General features: G+C 43.8%; 1 protein-coding gene across 3 annotated transcripts in view; it reads left to right on the top strand.

The window, feature by feature from the left end:
• The window catches only part of ETV6 (ETS variant transcription factor 6), a 147755-nt gene that overhangs the window by 98329 nt on the left and 32035 nt on the right, over positions 1-17391 (top strand). For all 3 annotated transcript variants that reach the window (XM_075112149.1, XM_075112139.1, XM_075112130.1), the window contains 2 exons: positions 11179-11343; positions 15180-15314. In XM_075112149.1, the coding sequence (XP_074968250.1) occupies positions 11280-11343; positions 15180-15314 (199 nt within the window). In that variant the 5' untranslated portion in view covers positions 11179-11279. The remainder of the gene's footprint in view (positions 1-11178; positions 11344-15179; positions 15315-17391) is intronic.

The following is a 17391-nucleotide window of genomic DNA, read 5'->3' as shown; positions in this document are numbered from 1 at the left end:
TGTTGGTAACACACTGATGCTTTAGTTGTTGCTAAGTAGTGCTTTTACCAGTTAAGGACTTTTCAGCTTCTCTTGCTCTGCCAGGTGCACAAGAAGCCAGGATAGGGTACAGGCAAGGCAGCTGACCCAAACTGGCCAAAGGGATATCCCATACCATATGACATCATGCTCAGTATATAAACTGTGGGGAGCTGGCCGGGGGCAGCGATCGCTGCTCAGGGACTGGCTGGACATTGGTCAGCGGGTGGTGAGCGGTTGCATCCCTTGTTTTTCCTGGGTGCTCCCATCCTTGCCCCCTCTTTCTTCATTATAATTTTTTAAAATATTATTTCTAAACTGTTCTTTTCTCAACCCATGAGTTTTCTTAATTTTGCCCTTCCAATTCTCTCCCCCGTCCCGCTGCGGGGGGCGGGGCGACAGTGAGCCAGCAGCTGTGTGGTGTTTAGCCGCCTGCCAGGTTAAACCACAACAGACTTGCACAGAAATAGTAAGTGGAAGCCAGTTTTTTGGGGGGCCTAATATGAGAATTTAGCGTGTGTGCTGTCTAGCTTCAGAGCAAGCAGGAGTTAAACCCTGGAGAGGAAGCAATTCTCAAGCTGCAGCAAAGATAATCATGATAATTTATCATCCGATAATCAAAGAGCACACACTTAATTTGTTCTCATTATCAATGTATTTCAAGCACAAGTACCTTAGTACAAGAAGCCTTTCTGTGCACAAGTTACACTGGAAGGGTAGAGATAAAGGGCCCCATGCAAAAGCAATGCAGTTACTTCTCCTGTATGGGTGATGTGTTGTAGCACAGTTTGGAGTCCATCTCAGTGGCCTCCTTGTCCCCCTGGATGTGGAAAAGGACCCCCAGCATGTAAAGCTGGTGTATTGAGCACTTGACCTTTCTCTAGGACAGCAGTGTCTTCTTGGAGAAATGACTGACAGTTTGTAAGAGCTGCAGGGATTTGGTTCATTAAGGAACCATTGAGAAATGAAGCTAAATCTGGAGTTTTTAACCATGTCAGAACTCTGGTTTGCAGAATATCAGGAGCAGGGAATGTCTGCAGCATGCTAAGAGTGGGCTTTTATCTCCAAAGCCCAAGGTGTGCTTCAAAACCGAGTCCAGCATGCAGTCTCCAGAGCTGTAGTTTGCACTATTTCCCCCAGTTATTTAATATTTAATGTCACCTGAAGACAGGTCTTCTCACAAAGTACAGAAGAACTCATACACTGGTGGGTTGAAGCAGGCTTTTATAGCCCTCCTCGATTAGGAGTCTGAAGGAGAATGCCTGCGCAAACTGGAGACAGAGGTCCAAAAGTTAAATCAGTTAGCGCAGAAGTATGACATGCTTTTACCACATGCTGGTGGTAAAATTTTCTCTGCACTGATTTGCTTAATGGTTATAGGCAAAGTAAGCCATGGTTCTGGCTGCGCTGCCAAAACCTTCTTTTACAGTAGCAATGCAAGTGCAGCTGCAGCTTGCAAGGCTCGGAGCTCCAGCACTGAGGAAGCCAGCAGATGACATCTTGCTGTCACGGCGTAGACTATTCTGTAGTGGAGCTGGCCTCACGTTCCCTGGAAACAGCCTGGAAAACATGCTCTTTGTGTACACACTCCCTCCTCCCCAGCTCTCACAATTGCAGCTGAGTTAGGAAGCAAAGTCCCAGCCAAAATTCCACAAGGGAAAGGGACCCAACTTCTTCAGGATGTGAGCCTCTGAGAACAAAATCTCCTTGTGAGAAGAAAGCAGCAGCTTCTTAATACAGGAGGATTACAATGTCATGCTATGTTGTTGGTGGTGTTTTGCTGGCACATGAAACTGAGATTTCAAAACTTTCCACTTGGTTCAGCTGTACAAAAAGGACTTCCTGACCTCTGTCTTCTGAAACGGTAGAGTCACCCCTAAGTATGCAACCACTGAAAGATCGAGGTGACCTAGCTCGTGATAGGTTAAAGTGATAAATTGCTGAAAGAACCATCTTAATTTTAGCAGCTGCATTCATTGCAACTAGCAACTGTTTCTTCCATTTTTCACATCTTTCTGAGGTGTTGATCAGGTACCTAAAACCGGAGCTTTCGGTTCCATCATCAGTATTACTGCTGCATACTCTAAGCATGGTAATAATCTCAGCACTCCTCTCCACTGTACGGCAATTAGGCAGTAGGCAAAAGACATACGTAAAACCATATGTAGGTCAAGACTACCAAGATCAATTTATTTCTATTTACTTACAAATCTTCAACACCCCAGCCAGGGATCAAGGCCATACTGTGTTAAAATTAAAAAACTACATGTATTGACAGTTCATTCTAATACGTGTTTTGTTGGGGTTTTTTACCTTAGAATTACTGTTGTCAGGATCCACAAGAAGTGGGAAGGAAAAGTAGGTGTTAAGGACGTAAAGATGGTCTGCATTTGTCCATTTGTAAAGAGGAGCAGAATATAGTTCCTGGATTCGATCCCTCCTATAACAGGTTCAGTGTATGGGCAGGTATCCGATGACTTTGTGCCTCACATCTATAAAACAGATGTAACAATCTAATCTGTCTGCAGTTGAAAGGCACTGTGTAGTGTAAATGGGCCTGTATTACTAATAGTAGTATCAGCAGTGGCTGTACCCAATACAGGAGAACTGTAAAGAATGTTTGTTAGACCTGAATTTTGACCTGGATTAAGGTAAATTGATTTGAAACAGTAAAGAGTTGCTGAGAAGAAAAAGTTTATAATCTCCTTGACTTCTGCTTGCAAAGCTGCTTGCTTCTGGCAGTGCAGTCTTTTGAGCTAGTTAACTCGTGCCATGGTCAGGGCTCAGCTAGTTTTGTTTAGGATATAGTTTTTGCACATACAAGGGAAAAAGCAACAGAACACATTTCTTTCAGCTTCTTTTGGAAGGGAACAGTAGGAAAGCAATGTCTGCTCCGTGGAAAACGGCCAAAAATTGGTTGAGAAGGAGTCAGGAGTAGATTAAGACTATAACTGGGAGCAGATCCAAAACAATATTTCCCCATTCCCCATCCCCCTGCCAGCTGCCTGTGTTGCACAAGCCTCTCTGGTAGGAATCCCATGGTCACCTGCCCTCTGCCTGTGGGCACAACGTGAGCAAAGAGAGGGGTTGTTCTTTCCTGAGTGTGGCAACCTCAGTAGTGGCTGAAGGGCCGTAGTCAGCTGAATGGCATTGTGCTGTCTGCGGCTCACTGACTTGCTGTTAACACTCTGGCCGTCTCTGAAAGTGGCACCCAGATGCAAAAAGCCAGCCTCATCCCTGCCCTGGAAGCAGAGCTCTTGTCAGGCATCTAGGAAGGTTTTGCAAACAACGCGAAAGGAAACTGGAATCGTTCTGTGCAGTTCTTGAAAGCTCCTGGACATGGATCATGGAGTGAGTGCCCTGAAAACTGGCTGGTCTTTTCATCACCTCTGCGGTTGCTCGCTTCTTTGGCTGGTAGCTTTTCCCTTCCAGCACTTCAAACCCTGACCACTTCAGCAGGCATATCAGCACCATTTATCTAGGGTGGTTTGCTTTCTCCTGGGTCAGTCTCTTTTCAGGCTGCAAACTGCCTGTCAGCAGCAGGTAGACTGCTCCAGCATGTTAACATTTTCACATTTTCTGTGACTGATCCCAAAACAGGGCAGCTCAGAGAAAAGAGAGCTACATCCTAAGGTCTGCTTTTTCTGCAAGCTAACTCCAAATGATGCAGGTGGAAACAGAAAGGAGAGAGACAGCTGCTATGGGTCAAATACTGATTTCAGTTACAAGAAATGCAGCACAACTGGCCACATTAAATGACTATGGTTGTGCTTGAAGCTTTATTCTGACATCAGATACAACTCTAAGGACTTCAGGAATTGGTCTTCAGGGACTTTTCTGACTGTTGTTGGGGTAGGGGGGTCTTAGACATAGCTGAGTAATTTTGTGTAAGAGAGTTGCTTCTTTTAGTAACCCATATCTGCAAAGAAAAGCATTTGGCTAGAGTGAGAAAGACTATGTTCTTCATGCTGAATTCTGTAGAGTGTGGCCTTTTCCCCCCTCCTTCCCCACTTCCACAGACTTCAGGTTTTGTGGGGTTTTTGTACTGGTGACTTCATCTGCCATCATTAATCAGCGAGCTATCTCAGCCCAGCAAGCTAATTTAGAGTCCTGCTTGTGCATTTGATCAGCAAATGCAAACCATGTGTAATGTCAGCAGGTCAGGGGAGGTGATGGAACATGGGATTTTCACCTCAGTTCCAGAAAGGGCCATAGTTGCTTCCAGGAAGCTGAGCTTGGCACTGGGTGTGGGGAATTTAAAAGATTTATTTCTCTGTATGAGAGCTCAGAGCTTGATCATTCTAATCAAGCATTTTCAAATCAATATGTTTCTTACGGGCTTTCCAAAGGCTGCATTAGAAAAGCAATTTTATTTATTTTATGACCCTGGAGCCCTAAGGGATTCGGGTGTGTCAACTTTACAGGGTCTCTGTACAGACAGTGAGAAGGGCTGAGTTGCAAGGCACCACGCTAGCATGGCAGAAACCCAGCCCAGTGCTTCACTTGCTTTGTTTCTGTAGACATCTGCATACACAGAGGCTCCAAGCAGACACCGTGCACAAAGCATTACCTGCACTTGTGCTCTACCTCTAATACCTTGTTCAACAGGACAGCAGGAGACATGAGCCTATGCCTTTTATTTCAGATTACTACTGAAAAAGCTGTTTCACCCTCTGTTCCCAGCAGTGTGTGAAGCTTCCCAAAGCCTTGTCATTCTGATTACAGGCAGTTTCATACCTTTTTAAAGGACACACAAGCCTCACTAGGGTCTCTCTTCCAGCCCGTCACACAACTTCTCTGTTGCCTATCCAATCGTTTTTTCCTTAACAAGACCTGTAAAGGCACATTTTTGTCTGCTGCCATCCATTTTTCTTGTACCAATTTGTACTCACCTCCCAAATAATTCTCTCTGAGGATTAGCCAGGATTAGCCTTTTCCTCCTTTTCTACCTTTGCTTATCTCTGGGCCTCGAAACTGCAGAGCCGGCTTTCTACTGTAGGATGAGGCAATCGTAGTGGACCAGCAGCAATGAATGGCCACTGCTTCTCCGCTGCCTGGGTCAAGTGGCACCTGCTGGAAGGAGCAAGTGGTTGGGCACATCATGGCACATCAGACCTCCATCCCCTACTCGTAACAGCAAGTGCGTGGACCACCAGCAATACAGGATTTGTCCTGTGGTAAAGCTGCATCTCTCACACATATGCCAACCCAAGAGCAGTCCCAGAAGGCACTTATTTAGGCTGTCCGTCTGCTTGGGGATAGCTAAGAATGCCACAGCTCTCTGTCACCCTTTCCTTTCCTCTGAGGAATTAGAAAGGCTTCCTGAGAAAGCAGGGTCCTTGATCTTTGTGCCTTTAGCTTCCATAGCAGTGGTAGTCCTGAAGGGCTGCTGAGCTTCCTGTGGGTGGGAGCCTGCCAGTGCTGGTAGCTATCAGGAAGGCACTTTTGGTAAGAGATCGGTGCAGCAGCTGCAGCAGAGATAGCATAAAATTCCTGTCTCAGGAGGACCTCAGTGCCCAGCTCAGGCTTTAATTTGAAACCCCCTTCAGCATGACTGACACACTGCTGTTGAGGTCAGCGCTGCAGCCCTTCTCAGGGAGCAGCATGTCGCGGTTTGTGAAGTTAGGTTCGACCACAGTATCAGAACAGGGCCCTTGGTCTGGATCAACAATCAATACCTCTGAACAGGGAACCAGACAGCAGCAGAGACAACACTGCAGGAGTATTGAACTGTAGTCATTTGAAGCAGCTGTGCAGCATTTTGCACTTTCAAAGCATTTCAGATGTTAACTGGCCAAGCCCCATGACACCTCTTTGCATTTTGGTAGTCTAGCTTTCCAAACGAGGAAGTGAAGCAGAAGGAGGGGAATTTTTAGAAGATGCTCTGGCAGAGCCTGGGAGAAGGTTTTGAACCTAATCCTGTGTTTTTTCCTCCAGACCATACAGGCCTTTACACAGAAATGAAGAGAAAAACACAACCTCATGCTCCCCTCCTGCTTGATGTACACCATCGTATGCAGAACCACATATTATGTTTTATGGGTAGCATGGAAGAATTTTGTTAATTAATAGCAAAAAAGAGAGCTTTAGTTCCTAGTTGGTAGTAGTCATTCAAATCTTCTGAGCTTCTCCAGCATCGCTTGCCCACTAAGGGCTCAAGTACTGTACTATAGGCAGAGCTGCCCTGCGCGATGCTGCCAGTGATGATGCATCTGTCCCTGCGTGTTTGGAAACGAGCTGCTGATTTGCATGTGCTGGCCCCTTTGCTGTTTGCTCAACTGCACTAAGTAGTTTTCAGCGTGGGAGTGAGAACAATTCCGTCTGCCCTGTAGAAAGCAAGGATAAATAAGAGGTCTGTCTGTACCCCCTTCTCACCTCATCATCCTGCCTGCCAGGCAGCCAGGTGTAAGGATGGAGTGCCCAGCCAAAGTGGAACAAAAAGTCAGACGAAACTTATGGTGAATGCTGTTTCCGTCATGCATGCTGTCTTGTGGCTACGTCCTCATATTGAAACTGAAATGGAACAGCAGCTCTCAGTGGTACTGTACCTCACACTTTGTATTGGATTTGTGTCTTCAGATTGTTCCAAACTGAGTCAAGGTGAAAACAGCCTACGGTACATTATACTCCACATTTTAGATGTAACTGTTACGTACAGCATACACAGCAACTCATACTGTAAAACACACACCTTGTCTTCCAAAGCAAAGAAGGAGATGCTGACCATGAGTGCTTTGCAAGATGCAAGGTTGGCTACATCTCTTCAACAAAGTTGTAACCCTACCAGAAGTTTGTGGTCAGATGCAAATATTGCTGGCTGTGTAGTTTTATGTGCAGAGGGTTATACTAGGTGAGCAGAGCACTCTTTTCCAACCTCAGAGCCTTTCCATGCTTAAATTTCCTGAGGGGCTCACTGTCAAAAAAGGAGTGAACTCTTCAGAGACTATCAGCTTAAACTCCTCTTCAACAGACCAATACATTCTGCTCGCTTGTGTGCAGGCATGTGTGTATGTGTGTAAGTGCCTGAACTTACGTAAACAATGTTACTGGCTACTTGAAGAAGAAGGTGTAAATTACCCCATTGGCCTCTCTTCATTGTACGTGCTTTTGCTGCGCAAGAATAGAAAGGAACAGAGTGGATTTCTTCTGCAGTGGAGATGGTTATCAGCTTGTGCCCTGGAGCATGAGAATTGATGGCTCTCACCGTTTATAAGGTAGCCAGTATAACAGGTGTTAGAAACAGGACTTCAGGTGAGGAATAAGCAACAGAAGTAGATAATCTATTAAGACACCAGTGTGCCAGCCTGTGGCATCAGAAAGTTGAGCACAAATTTTGCTCCCTGTTATTGCATATGGAGCTGTCAGATTATAAATGTGTCTGTAAATTATTGTATTTTACTCCGCTGGAGGCGGTGTTTGGAAGCTGACAGAAGACAAACTAGAGAATAAGCTGGATCTCACAGAGCTGGATTCTGATTATTTGAATGGCTTTGTCCAACCTGCTTTCAGCTATTGAGTTCAAGAAGTTTTTGTTGTTGTTTATTTTTACACTACATAGATAGGGAGAGCAAGGCTGGGGATGCTTGCCAGATTCCAGCCAGCGGAGCAATGGCAGGGACGGGAGCAGAGCCACAGCCAACTCCCAGGTCAAAATTCACCCTCTGAAATCCATGGCGATGCTGGCCACCGAGAGGGCGGACCGGGAGAAAGGCAGCATCCCCTGCACCTACTGAAAGCAGCAAAGCATTCCCACTGATTTCAACAGTCGGTTCAGCAGGCGAAACTCTGTCCTCATTTTGTAACACAGCACTGATTTTCTTCACTTTATTCTGCTTAGTAAATATCTTTGTTAGTTGAAGACAATGCTGTTAGCTTTCACAGAGAATAAAACTGGAGAGATAAAAAGAGCCCATTTTCCTCCACCATGGACAGGACAATAAAAGAGAAGACGGAAAGGGGAAAGTAAGAAACAGCATCCAAAAAAGAAAAATTGTATAAGCAGGATTAGTTTTTCTTTCATGGAGAGTATAGGAAAGCATTTTCAGAACCTACTGATAGCTATGCATGCTGTGGGGTAAAATCCCTTCAGCTACAAAGCCAACCCTCTCATGCCCTTGTTTTCACAAAACCAACTGCTTCTTTTTAAGAAAGGGCAAAGAAAGTGGGATACAAGTTTAGTAAATGCTGTACTGCACATGAAAGGATTATGTTTTGAACAGTGGTTTCTGAAGCACTTTTAGCAACACTGGTCTTGCACTCCCAGAAAATGCCCCTGCGACTGAACTGGTTCAGCCTCACAAAGCAAATGGGTAGGCAGTGGAGGCAGGCAACTACAGAGGGTTTTTTGGAGAAACTAACTTCCCAGGAAAGTGGCAGGGCAGGGAGGGAGGGAAATGAGAGAAGAGGCAATCCATTTAGGGAAAAGCAGTTAACTTATTTTATGGCACTTTGTATCTTCCAAGCAAAATGTAAGTATTTAATTACAATTGCACCCCATGGGCGGAGAGATATGGTGCTTCCACCCACTCACTTTAGCGATAGCCAAACTGAACTAGAAAGGCTGCTTGCTGATTCTCAGTAACTAGAAGCCAAGTGGTCCTAGGTCATACTACTTCGGGGCTTTTCTCACAAGCTTCAGAGATGCTGCTGAAACCCAGCAGAGAACTGATTTGCAGTGTGAAGCATTGGGTCTGTTTCAGAGTTGCCAGCACAGCACACGTGGCTTGTCCCAGTCTGTGTAGCTTACTTGGCTGCTTTGGGTCTAGCACCAATGAATGTAAACCTTTCCTTAGACATGGTACTTTTGCATTAGATGAACGGAATGCAAAAATACACTGTCACGAGGATGTGGGAAATGATGATGTATGCATGTACAGGGAGGGATTTATTATGTTGTTATCTATAGGGGAACATGCACATGATGTGAAGTTATCATGTAGCTCTGCCTGTGTCGGCCTGATTTTCCCAGTGATGTTTTGTTTTGTTTCGTGCCTCGTCTTGTGAAATGCACATCAGAAGTCCAGTTAGATTTCCACATGACAGTGCTCATTTGGGCAACTTATTACTTGCATAGCATGGCAATGGGGGAGGCAAAACAAACAGCGCATGAGCATTTCAAGCACTCCTCAGATGGCCTTTTAAACCCTTTCATAAGGTGTGGTCTGGCTGCATCACATCTGACTTCTTTCTCTTTTAGCTGCAGTCAGTGTGCATGTGGCCCAGCAGCAGCCTGGGATCTGGGGTGTGTCTTCTGCAGGAATAACCCCGTATTCAGCAAAAGATGAACCCCACTGGCATTTTCGATGACAGTTTGCATGTCTCTGAGCAGATCTACACTTCACCCCAGTCTCTTCAAAAAGAAAGGTCCTGCAGAAAACTCTGACCCCAGTAATCAGACCCTAATTTAATAGAGGGAAGAGAATTTAAGTCCTCCATAAATAAATAAATGCTATTTCTTGTTTCTGTGTGGTACATAATACAGTGCTACAGGGGCAGTTGAAAGCTGATGGAAATTCTTGTGGCTGCCATGCAGACATCCCTTCCTTAGGTCAGCTCTGGCCCTTTCTTAGGCTTGATCTCAATTCGTTTTCCAATTGAGATTCAGTTCTGTATGCAGCTGTGGCTCTGGGACTTTCCAAAGCTGCTGTCTGGGAATCTGGCGTAGCAGCAGAGTGCAATTCACTGCATGTGACCTCTTGCTAAAGCAGAAAAAAGCGTTGCCTCTCTGTTAAAGAAGAAAAAAACTAAACCAAAACAGAGTGGTACAGCTCTCCCAGGTTTCTTTTAGTTCTTGGTAGGAGGAAGGTAATCAGATCTCGGAAAATGGTGTGCCAGGAAGGAAATTTCTTCCCAAGTGCAGCATACAATCAGCCAGGTGCAGTATGAGGAAGGGAGGTTCATCTTCCTCTGAAGCATAAGGTATTAGCTCCTGCCAGAGGCTGTGTACCAGAGATCTGATCAGATATGGCAAATTTTATGTTCCTATGCACAGTGTGAAGCTTTCATTTCTACGCAACACATTGTAGCAAGTCAAACAATGAGTCATCTCACGAGGGGGAAAAGGAAAGAAAGCTTTTATCTCCCAGTGGATTGGAGATAATCTCTCTACCTGGGTATAAACAGCTCTTCAGCATGCTGCCTTCTTTCCAGGGGAAGAAAGCTATTTTAGATTTGTCTGTAAAACAGACATTGAATTGTCACACCTCCCAAGCCTCTCTGCCTGGGCCCAATAAAGGTAGCAGGCAAAAGGTCTTTGACTTTAAAGGTAACTTGGTTGGGTCTCTGTGAGTAAGCACAGTATATGCTGTACAAGCTGGCTGGGAGAAAAGGGGTGCCAGATTCTCATTGGAGCCCTGGAAAATCTGTGCCCAAACAGAACATATCTGCTATTTTACTGTAAAAGGGCATACCAACCTGTCCTTGACAGAGTTAAATTGGTAATATTTTATCACTATAGAGGAAACACAAGCTAAAGCAGTGCTAAAGGTGCAACAGCCTCAGCACTTATTTTCCTCTCCAGTGTGGGAATAGTATCTGCTGGCATACCAGCATCTGCAGGAGGGGTGAGCCAGTCTGAATACACCTTTCTCAACCATACCCACACTGATAACCACTTACAGACCCACTATTAAAAAGACTGTGTGAGGCAGCCCTTCTTTAGAGACCCCAGCCACCTAGAGGGAAGTATGGCCATAGCTCTCTTGCATCTGACTACTTTTCATTATTCTTGATCAATGACTTTACAAGGAGCATGAAGAGAGAGCACACCTCTCTTCTATGAAAGGATACACACCAAGGATGGATGGGGGCCAAGGACTTTGCCTCCTGCCTGCTCTGCACCTCAGAAAGAGCAGCTGGAGGAAAATCCCATTTCACAGCAGAAACCTGGAGTGGACTAACATCCTAGAAGCTTTTTTCAGGATGCTGAGGCAGTTCTTGTTTCTCAACATGTCACACAAAAACCAAGGCGCCTAAACTAATGAAGCATTTCACAGTCCGGTGCTTAGAGTAATTTTGTGTCAATGTGATGTCCCTCTCCTACGCCTTCCCCTGAGACTTGGCACATTGTGGTATGGGGAAAAAGGGGGATTTGCTGATGTTTGCCTATATTCCCATGCCTTGTCTCAATTTGGTAACACAGTCGTTCTCTTCCTGCCACAGGTTTGCAGCCCGTTTACTGGAGCAGGGAAGATGTGGCACAGTGGCTCAGGTGGGCGGAGAAAGAGTTTTCCTTGAGGCCGATTGAGAGCAACACTTTTGAGATGAACGGCAAGGCTCTGCTGCTCCTGACCAAAGAGGACTTTCGATACAGATCTCCTCATTCAGGTGAGGATTACTTACAGCGGCTGTGACTGAAAAGAGAGAGGAAGCTGCAATGAAATCAGGAGAGGGTCAGAGGAGGAAACGGTCACATTTGTTGGAGTGGACAGGGCAAGGGGAGGAGAGGGAGGACAGAGACACTTGTCTGAGCCAAAGATAAAAAGGACAAGGTGGGAATGAAATTCTGATACACCTGAGTCGTAGGCAAATTTCAATGTAAATCCAAACCAAAACAAAAATATACAACCTGTTTCTAGTTAAAACTCCCCACAGAACTCCCAGAAAGCAAGCTTCTCTAGCAGCACATTGTGACTTTCAGCTCTTCCCTGTAAAGACTTACCTTTTCACAGACCCAGCCACAGCAGCAGGTTAACCAAGTGCTCCAGTCTCTTAAGAAGTCCATATTAGCATCCTGCTTCACCGTTGGCTTGGCTGACATGCTGCTAAAAGTGACGCCTCCCTGGGGTCCTTTCCTCTGTGTAACAGCCCCTGTGGGCTTTGCTATACTTCACCATATTCTCTCACATGCTGGAGTCCAGCCCACGGCACAGCACAGACAGGTGTGTGAATCAGTCTTTCTGTTGCTCACATTATGTCTTCATTTATTCACAAAAAAAAAATTCAGAAATATGTACGTTACCTGCCTGTATTTATATCCCCTGCAGTCTGCCTGCTCCAGTTTTACAGAATAAGCCTCTGCCCTTCTTTGTCAGGGATGTGCAACTAAGTATGAGTTATTGGTTCTAAATAAGAGTTGTGAGCTTTTCTTGTGTGACTGTACAAAGGCTCATAATTCAGTCACCATAGGTGATCAAAGAGTTTGGACCAAGTGGTGACAGAATTGCTGTGAGGAGGCTTATAGTGCAAGGCTCACTAGGTGCAGAAGTACAGCTGGTGCTGCTTGGATCCAGCTGATAAACAAGCCATGGTGCTAATTCTGCATCAGGCTGCTTGGTGACTCCCTTAAATGCAGCCCCACAACCATCCTGCTGCCATATCTGCCTCACAAACTGTGGCTAATGTTCAGTGTACATGAAGTTTTTTAAGCATGTGCTTCAAATCCAGGACTAATTTTGTTTGGAAGGAGATGCCAAATGTTAATGTCTATTTCCAGTGTAATACGGTAGTGAAAACTGATGCCTTGAAACATCTTTTTTTTTAATTCTGGTACACCACTTTGAATCATTTCATTAAAAAATCAGCCCTGCTTAAGGCAAAAGGAGTATTAAAGGTGGGGATGTGGACAAGGACTGTAAGGAACATGTTTGTGCATCTTGGCTGCAACTCGCCTTATGTCTCAGTGCCTTGCTGCATACAAGTTATGCCCCTGCTCTTCCCCTTGTGTGCAGTGAGGGGACTTGAAATGAGTAGTGTTAAAATGTTTGTAGGCTAGAGATGGAGTGTTTGCAGAGAAGAGCCTCTGGCTTGCAAATCCTCACTTTATGCAGAAGGTTAAGCCTTATTTACCTAAATTTGGAACTAAATAACCAAACTAAAGGAACTCCTCACTCGCTTTTTCTCTCCTCCTTCTCTCCAGGTATTCCCCACAGGTAATAAACCTTTTAGAGGATACCTGAGTCAGTACCTAAAAATTTAGATTACTGTAGGTAAAGGGACATTATCTCAACATTTCCCAGAAATTAACTATACGTGAAATTTAAGAACTATGAAATAATATTTGCCATAGAGGCATTAAGTTTTTCAAGAGTGTAGTTACATAAAAGCTGTATCTTTTCCCCTCATGGTTAAACCAGGAGAGCCACATCCACTCCCTGCAGCAGTCCTAGCAATAAAGGGAGCTCACAGCCCCACAGCTATTCACCTATTTAGGGCTGCCCAGGGAAGAGAGGCAGCAGAGGAGGAAGAGAGTGAAAAATGCACTTCACCTTCTTAACTAGCATCACTGGACTTGGGTGGTGCAGAAGCATAACTGTTTTGTTAGGTAAAAAAAAGATAGCTAGCTTTATGGACATTTTCACTAGTCTGTCAGGCCAAATCGAAAGAGGTACAAATTTGGTACCTTATTGCTTGGAGTGTTACAGCACTAATTATGATTATGCCACTGTTGCATTCAAAAATGCAAATTATGTGGTAAAATAACTTTTTTGCTTTACATGTACTAAACATGGAAAAGGTGACTGGGTTCTTGAGGCTTTGTTTTTAATTAGATTTTCAGGTATTGCAATCACCTATTAAAAATGCCCTAAAGTCACTGCTGCGACAGTAAAAGCAGCCAAGATGCTAAAAATAAAGGAAGCTGAACTATGGAAAGCAGGATGGCTTTAACTGTTTCACACTAAGACACTAAACTTGCCCACAAATAGAGCATTGGCAGTTTATAGAGAAAAGGGACAAATGGTGCACAGTTTATAATCTCATAGAAATGACTACTAAAAAAAAACCCCACAGTTGAGAAAACTCTCCCAGAAATCTAAGGTTTCCTAAGTGAAACGTCACTAATTTCCTTTTCAGATAATATGTTATTGCTTCAACCTGTTCCTCTGTAATATGAGCAGTGACAAACAGAAGAGAGCAAACAGAATTAAAAGTCGAGAGACTTCCTACTCTGTGTTGTACATTTTGACTTTGAAATGTTCAACCAGTTACGTCAGACAAAATATATAGTACCTAGGTGTTTCACGTACATATTGTAGGAGGAAGGACATCAGTACAAGACAGAATGCATGAAAAGATATAAAATAAGCAGATAGTCCATTGGTCTCCTAGATATTGCGGTGATATGTTCCACTGAGGAAAGATATAACAATTCTGGTGCCAGAGAATGGGGAGAGAAGTGAGGAACAGCCTGCCTGCACCCCAAAAAGAAATAAGCATCTGGATCAATTCACACAAGAATGTGAACACACAAGCATCAGCTCGATACAGTGCAGTTCACTGCAGACACGTCTATGGAAGAGTGATACAATAGCAACTAACAGACTATATTTGCCCATACAGAGCACCAAGTCTACTGTGTTTTGTTCCTTAGTCTACATCATATCCGTGGTCTAATACTGTCTGTTGCAGTGAGCTCCATACAGATTGTAGTAGCTAGAAATAACTAGCTTTGGGATCCTGTTTGGGCTTTTCAGGAGTCCAACCCATGACACCAAGAGTGATGTACAGAAGTTTCTAAGGCACCTGTAGCACTTGAATGCCTCCAGGAGTTGTCACCACAGCAAGGGTGTTCAGGATAGTTAAATCTCTCCATTCTTTTCAAGTCTTTGAGTCCATCCCAAAGTAACTTCTCAAAGTGAGAGTTCTTCCTTGTATGGATTTGCTAGAATGGAGTATCTGAGTAGCACACTGCCTCTGGCCTTGAGGCACCAGTGTTGCATGGAGAGGCTTTACAGCATCTTCTGTCTCCTCCCCCGCCCTAAAGCCTAAATTCTTCAGTAATTAAAGAAGAGCACCATCACTGCATAAATCACAGGCTCTACATTTAAGAATTCTGTGTCCTAAGGTGTCTGTCTAAGAAACTGAGGCTGTGATGAGAGAAGGTGGGATGCCGGACTAACTCCTGTTTGTAAAGGTTTGGAGCTCTTGTATAGGCAGTCATGTAGCCTGAAAAAAATTTTGTATTGGGGTAATAAAAGCTGTGTCTTGTCATTCTCCCATTTTTCCACAGTCATACACAGAGGTGTGATGTGCAGCTTTTCTTTTTCTTTTTTTCCTTTCAGAGAAGAACCTTGCAAAATAGTGAAATGTAAGATTTTACTGCAAGTATTTTTGGGTCCGAAAATAGCACCCAGGAGCCATGAGTTCATGCATCAGACGGCTAAATATGTCTTCTCAGCAGTGTGTTGGTCTTCATTTCCTTTTTCCTGCTGTTTGTCTTTCAGGTGATGTTTTGTATGAACTCCTTCAGCATATCCTGAAGCAGAGGAAAGCTCGTATGCTCTTCACACCTTTCTTCCACCCTGGGAACTCTATCCATGCTCAGCCAGAGGTCATATTACACCAGAATCATGATGAAGGTAACTCTGTCTCATTCTTATGGGAACTGCCATTATAGAGGCAAGTAGGGTATGGCTGTGAGGAATTACGTAATTTTCTTGCTCCAAAGTTACTTAAATAAAGCTACTCTTATCCCTTTGTCTCCATAGCTTTAGAAGAATCAACTGGTCTAGGGAGTCAACTGTCCATTCTCCATTTATCTTCTATTATTTTGTCCTGTTTCCAAAGCCTGCTTAAAAGCTATGCCAGATGCAGATTAAAAAACACCAGAAAGTTTTATTGGTCCCATTGATTCATTTTTCCTCACTTCCAGTTAGGTAGACAAAGGCGCTTCATGGACTTTTAGTATCCTGAGATGCAACTAGATGCAATTGTTTGCAGAGCAAGGGAGAAAGCAGCTTCAGAGAGGAACATCTAATTCAAAGTCACTTCAACTGACAATCTGTCATTGCATCATGCCAGAGTTCCTAGCACTGAGCCCATCTTCTTGCTCAGCTTTTGAGCTGATTGAACAGTTCGTGTTGAGTGAAGGTTTTTTTCTGCAGGTTCTTTCTCATTTTTACTATCAGAATTACTTGCTTAGGTTATTCGTTAGCTTTCTCGTAGTGTCCACACATACCATGCCTTTCAGAGGCGGTGAAGAAAGAATAGATATGTCTGTGGAATTGCAGATTTGGGCTTCTTCTACTCATTACTAGTACAGATCAAAATGTAAGTGCCCTTCCTTCAATGGAAAATGGAGGTTTTATATTCTTTAAAAATACACACACTAGAGTACTTCTTGGTTTTCTCCAATAACAGAAAAATATAAAGCCTAAGCCTTTTAAAGGTCCTTTCCATAAAATCACCAGGCAGAATTCACTTTTTCGATTTAAAAGAAACAACAGCTAGTGAAAAGTAGTGTTATTCCTTTTTTAAGTAAAGAGTTGAGAACAGAATTAAGTTAGGATATCGCCCTAGTCTCTGCTAACTGGAGAAAAGATGCACAAATTATTTCAAGATTCAGCATGGGATTGCACGAGAAGATTCAGGGGTAATGTCAGACCTGTACAAGTTGCCCATGGCCAGCCTGTGAAACCCAGAATCAAATGGCACCAGTAAAACTCTGAGACTAAGCCAAGAGCAGGACAGCAGCAGGTGGGATAAGGACACTCCAAAGTGTTTCCACACAGCTGTGTAAATATTTCAGATTAGAAGAGGGTGCCACAGGTCAGGATGAGGTTGAGTTGGCAACATTGTGCAAGAGACAGTTACCTAGTGAATTAAGATAGGGTCTTTCCAGAGACTATTACAAAAATCTCCATTTTTTCCTGAAGCTTGGCATTCACCCACAAGTGTTCCCTTTCTAAATTTCAAACATAAATACTAGCTGCCCTCTCAGATACTCTTACATTAAAGATATGGAGCAACTTTCAGTCTGGAGAGGATTTCCCAGGGATGTTGAGTTGGCCTTTCATGTGCGTCACTTAAAATGTAAGTCCTTTGCAATCTAGTCCAACCCCTGTCAGAGTGCAGAATGATTAAGAAACAACTTTGATTTCTTCTTCACAATACTCTGACTGCTGATAGTACTACTGTATTTGCTTAGAGAACTCTGCTCTGACTTAAAACTTTTCTTTGTAATGATAAAAATTAGTTCTTGTTTTGCTGTGAGAAGACCTTCAAAACAAGCAAAAGAAACTACACCTTGCCCGCCACAAGACTCTGAGCAATCAGATAATCCCTGTGCCAAGAATTTGTAGGCAGGTGAAATTGTTTATTTACTTATTTACATATTTTGACATTCCTACTTTCTTCCCGTTTCACAGAGTCACTCGGGAGAAAGTAGCACAATTAAGTTTACCATTTTCCCTCATCAGAATGCAACTTAGTAAAAAAAGGAGAATGAGTGTGAGAAGCAGAACTTAATCCTGCCTAACTCATAAACTGTAACAAAGGGGTCAAGTGTTACTTTGGCACAGTTTTGAGGCATTAAACTTCATAGGTGATGGATCTTTTTTAGAATCCCTTCTTAGTTCAGTGATTTTTTTCCATTTTCTTCTCCTGGCTCTTTTGCCCATTTCCTAGTAGGTTATATACGTAACGATCCTGCTTCTA

The sequence above is a fragment of the Phalacrocorax aristotelis genome, chromosome 1 (genome assembly GCF_949628215.1).
Source record: "Phalacrocorax aristotelis chromosome 1, bGulAri2.1, whole genome shotgun sequence".
In the NCBI taxonomy this organism is placed as follows: domain Eukaryota; kingdom Metazoa; phylum Chordata; class Aves; order Suliformes; family Phalacrocoracidae; genus Phalacrocorax; species Phalacrocorax aristotelis.
Note: the sequence above shows the minus strand (reverse complement) of the source record. Positions and strands in the feature narration are given on the sequence as shown.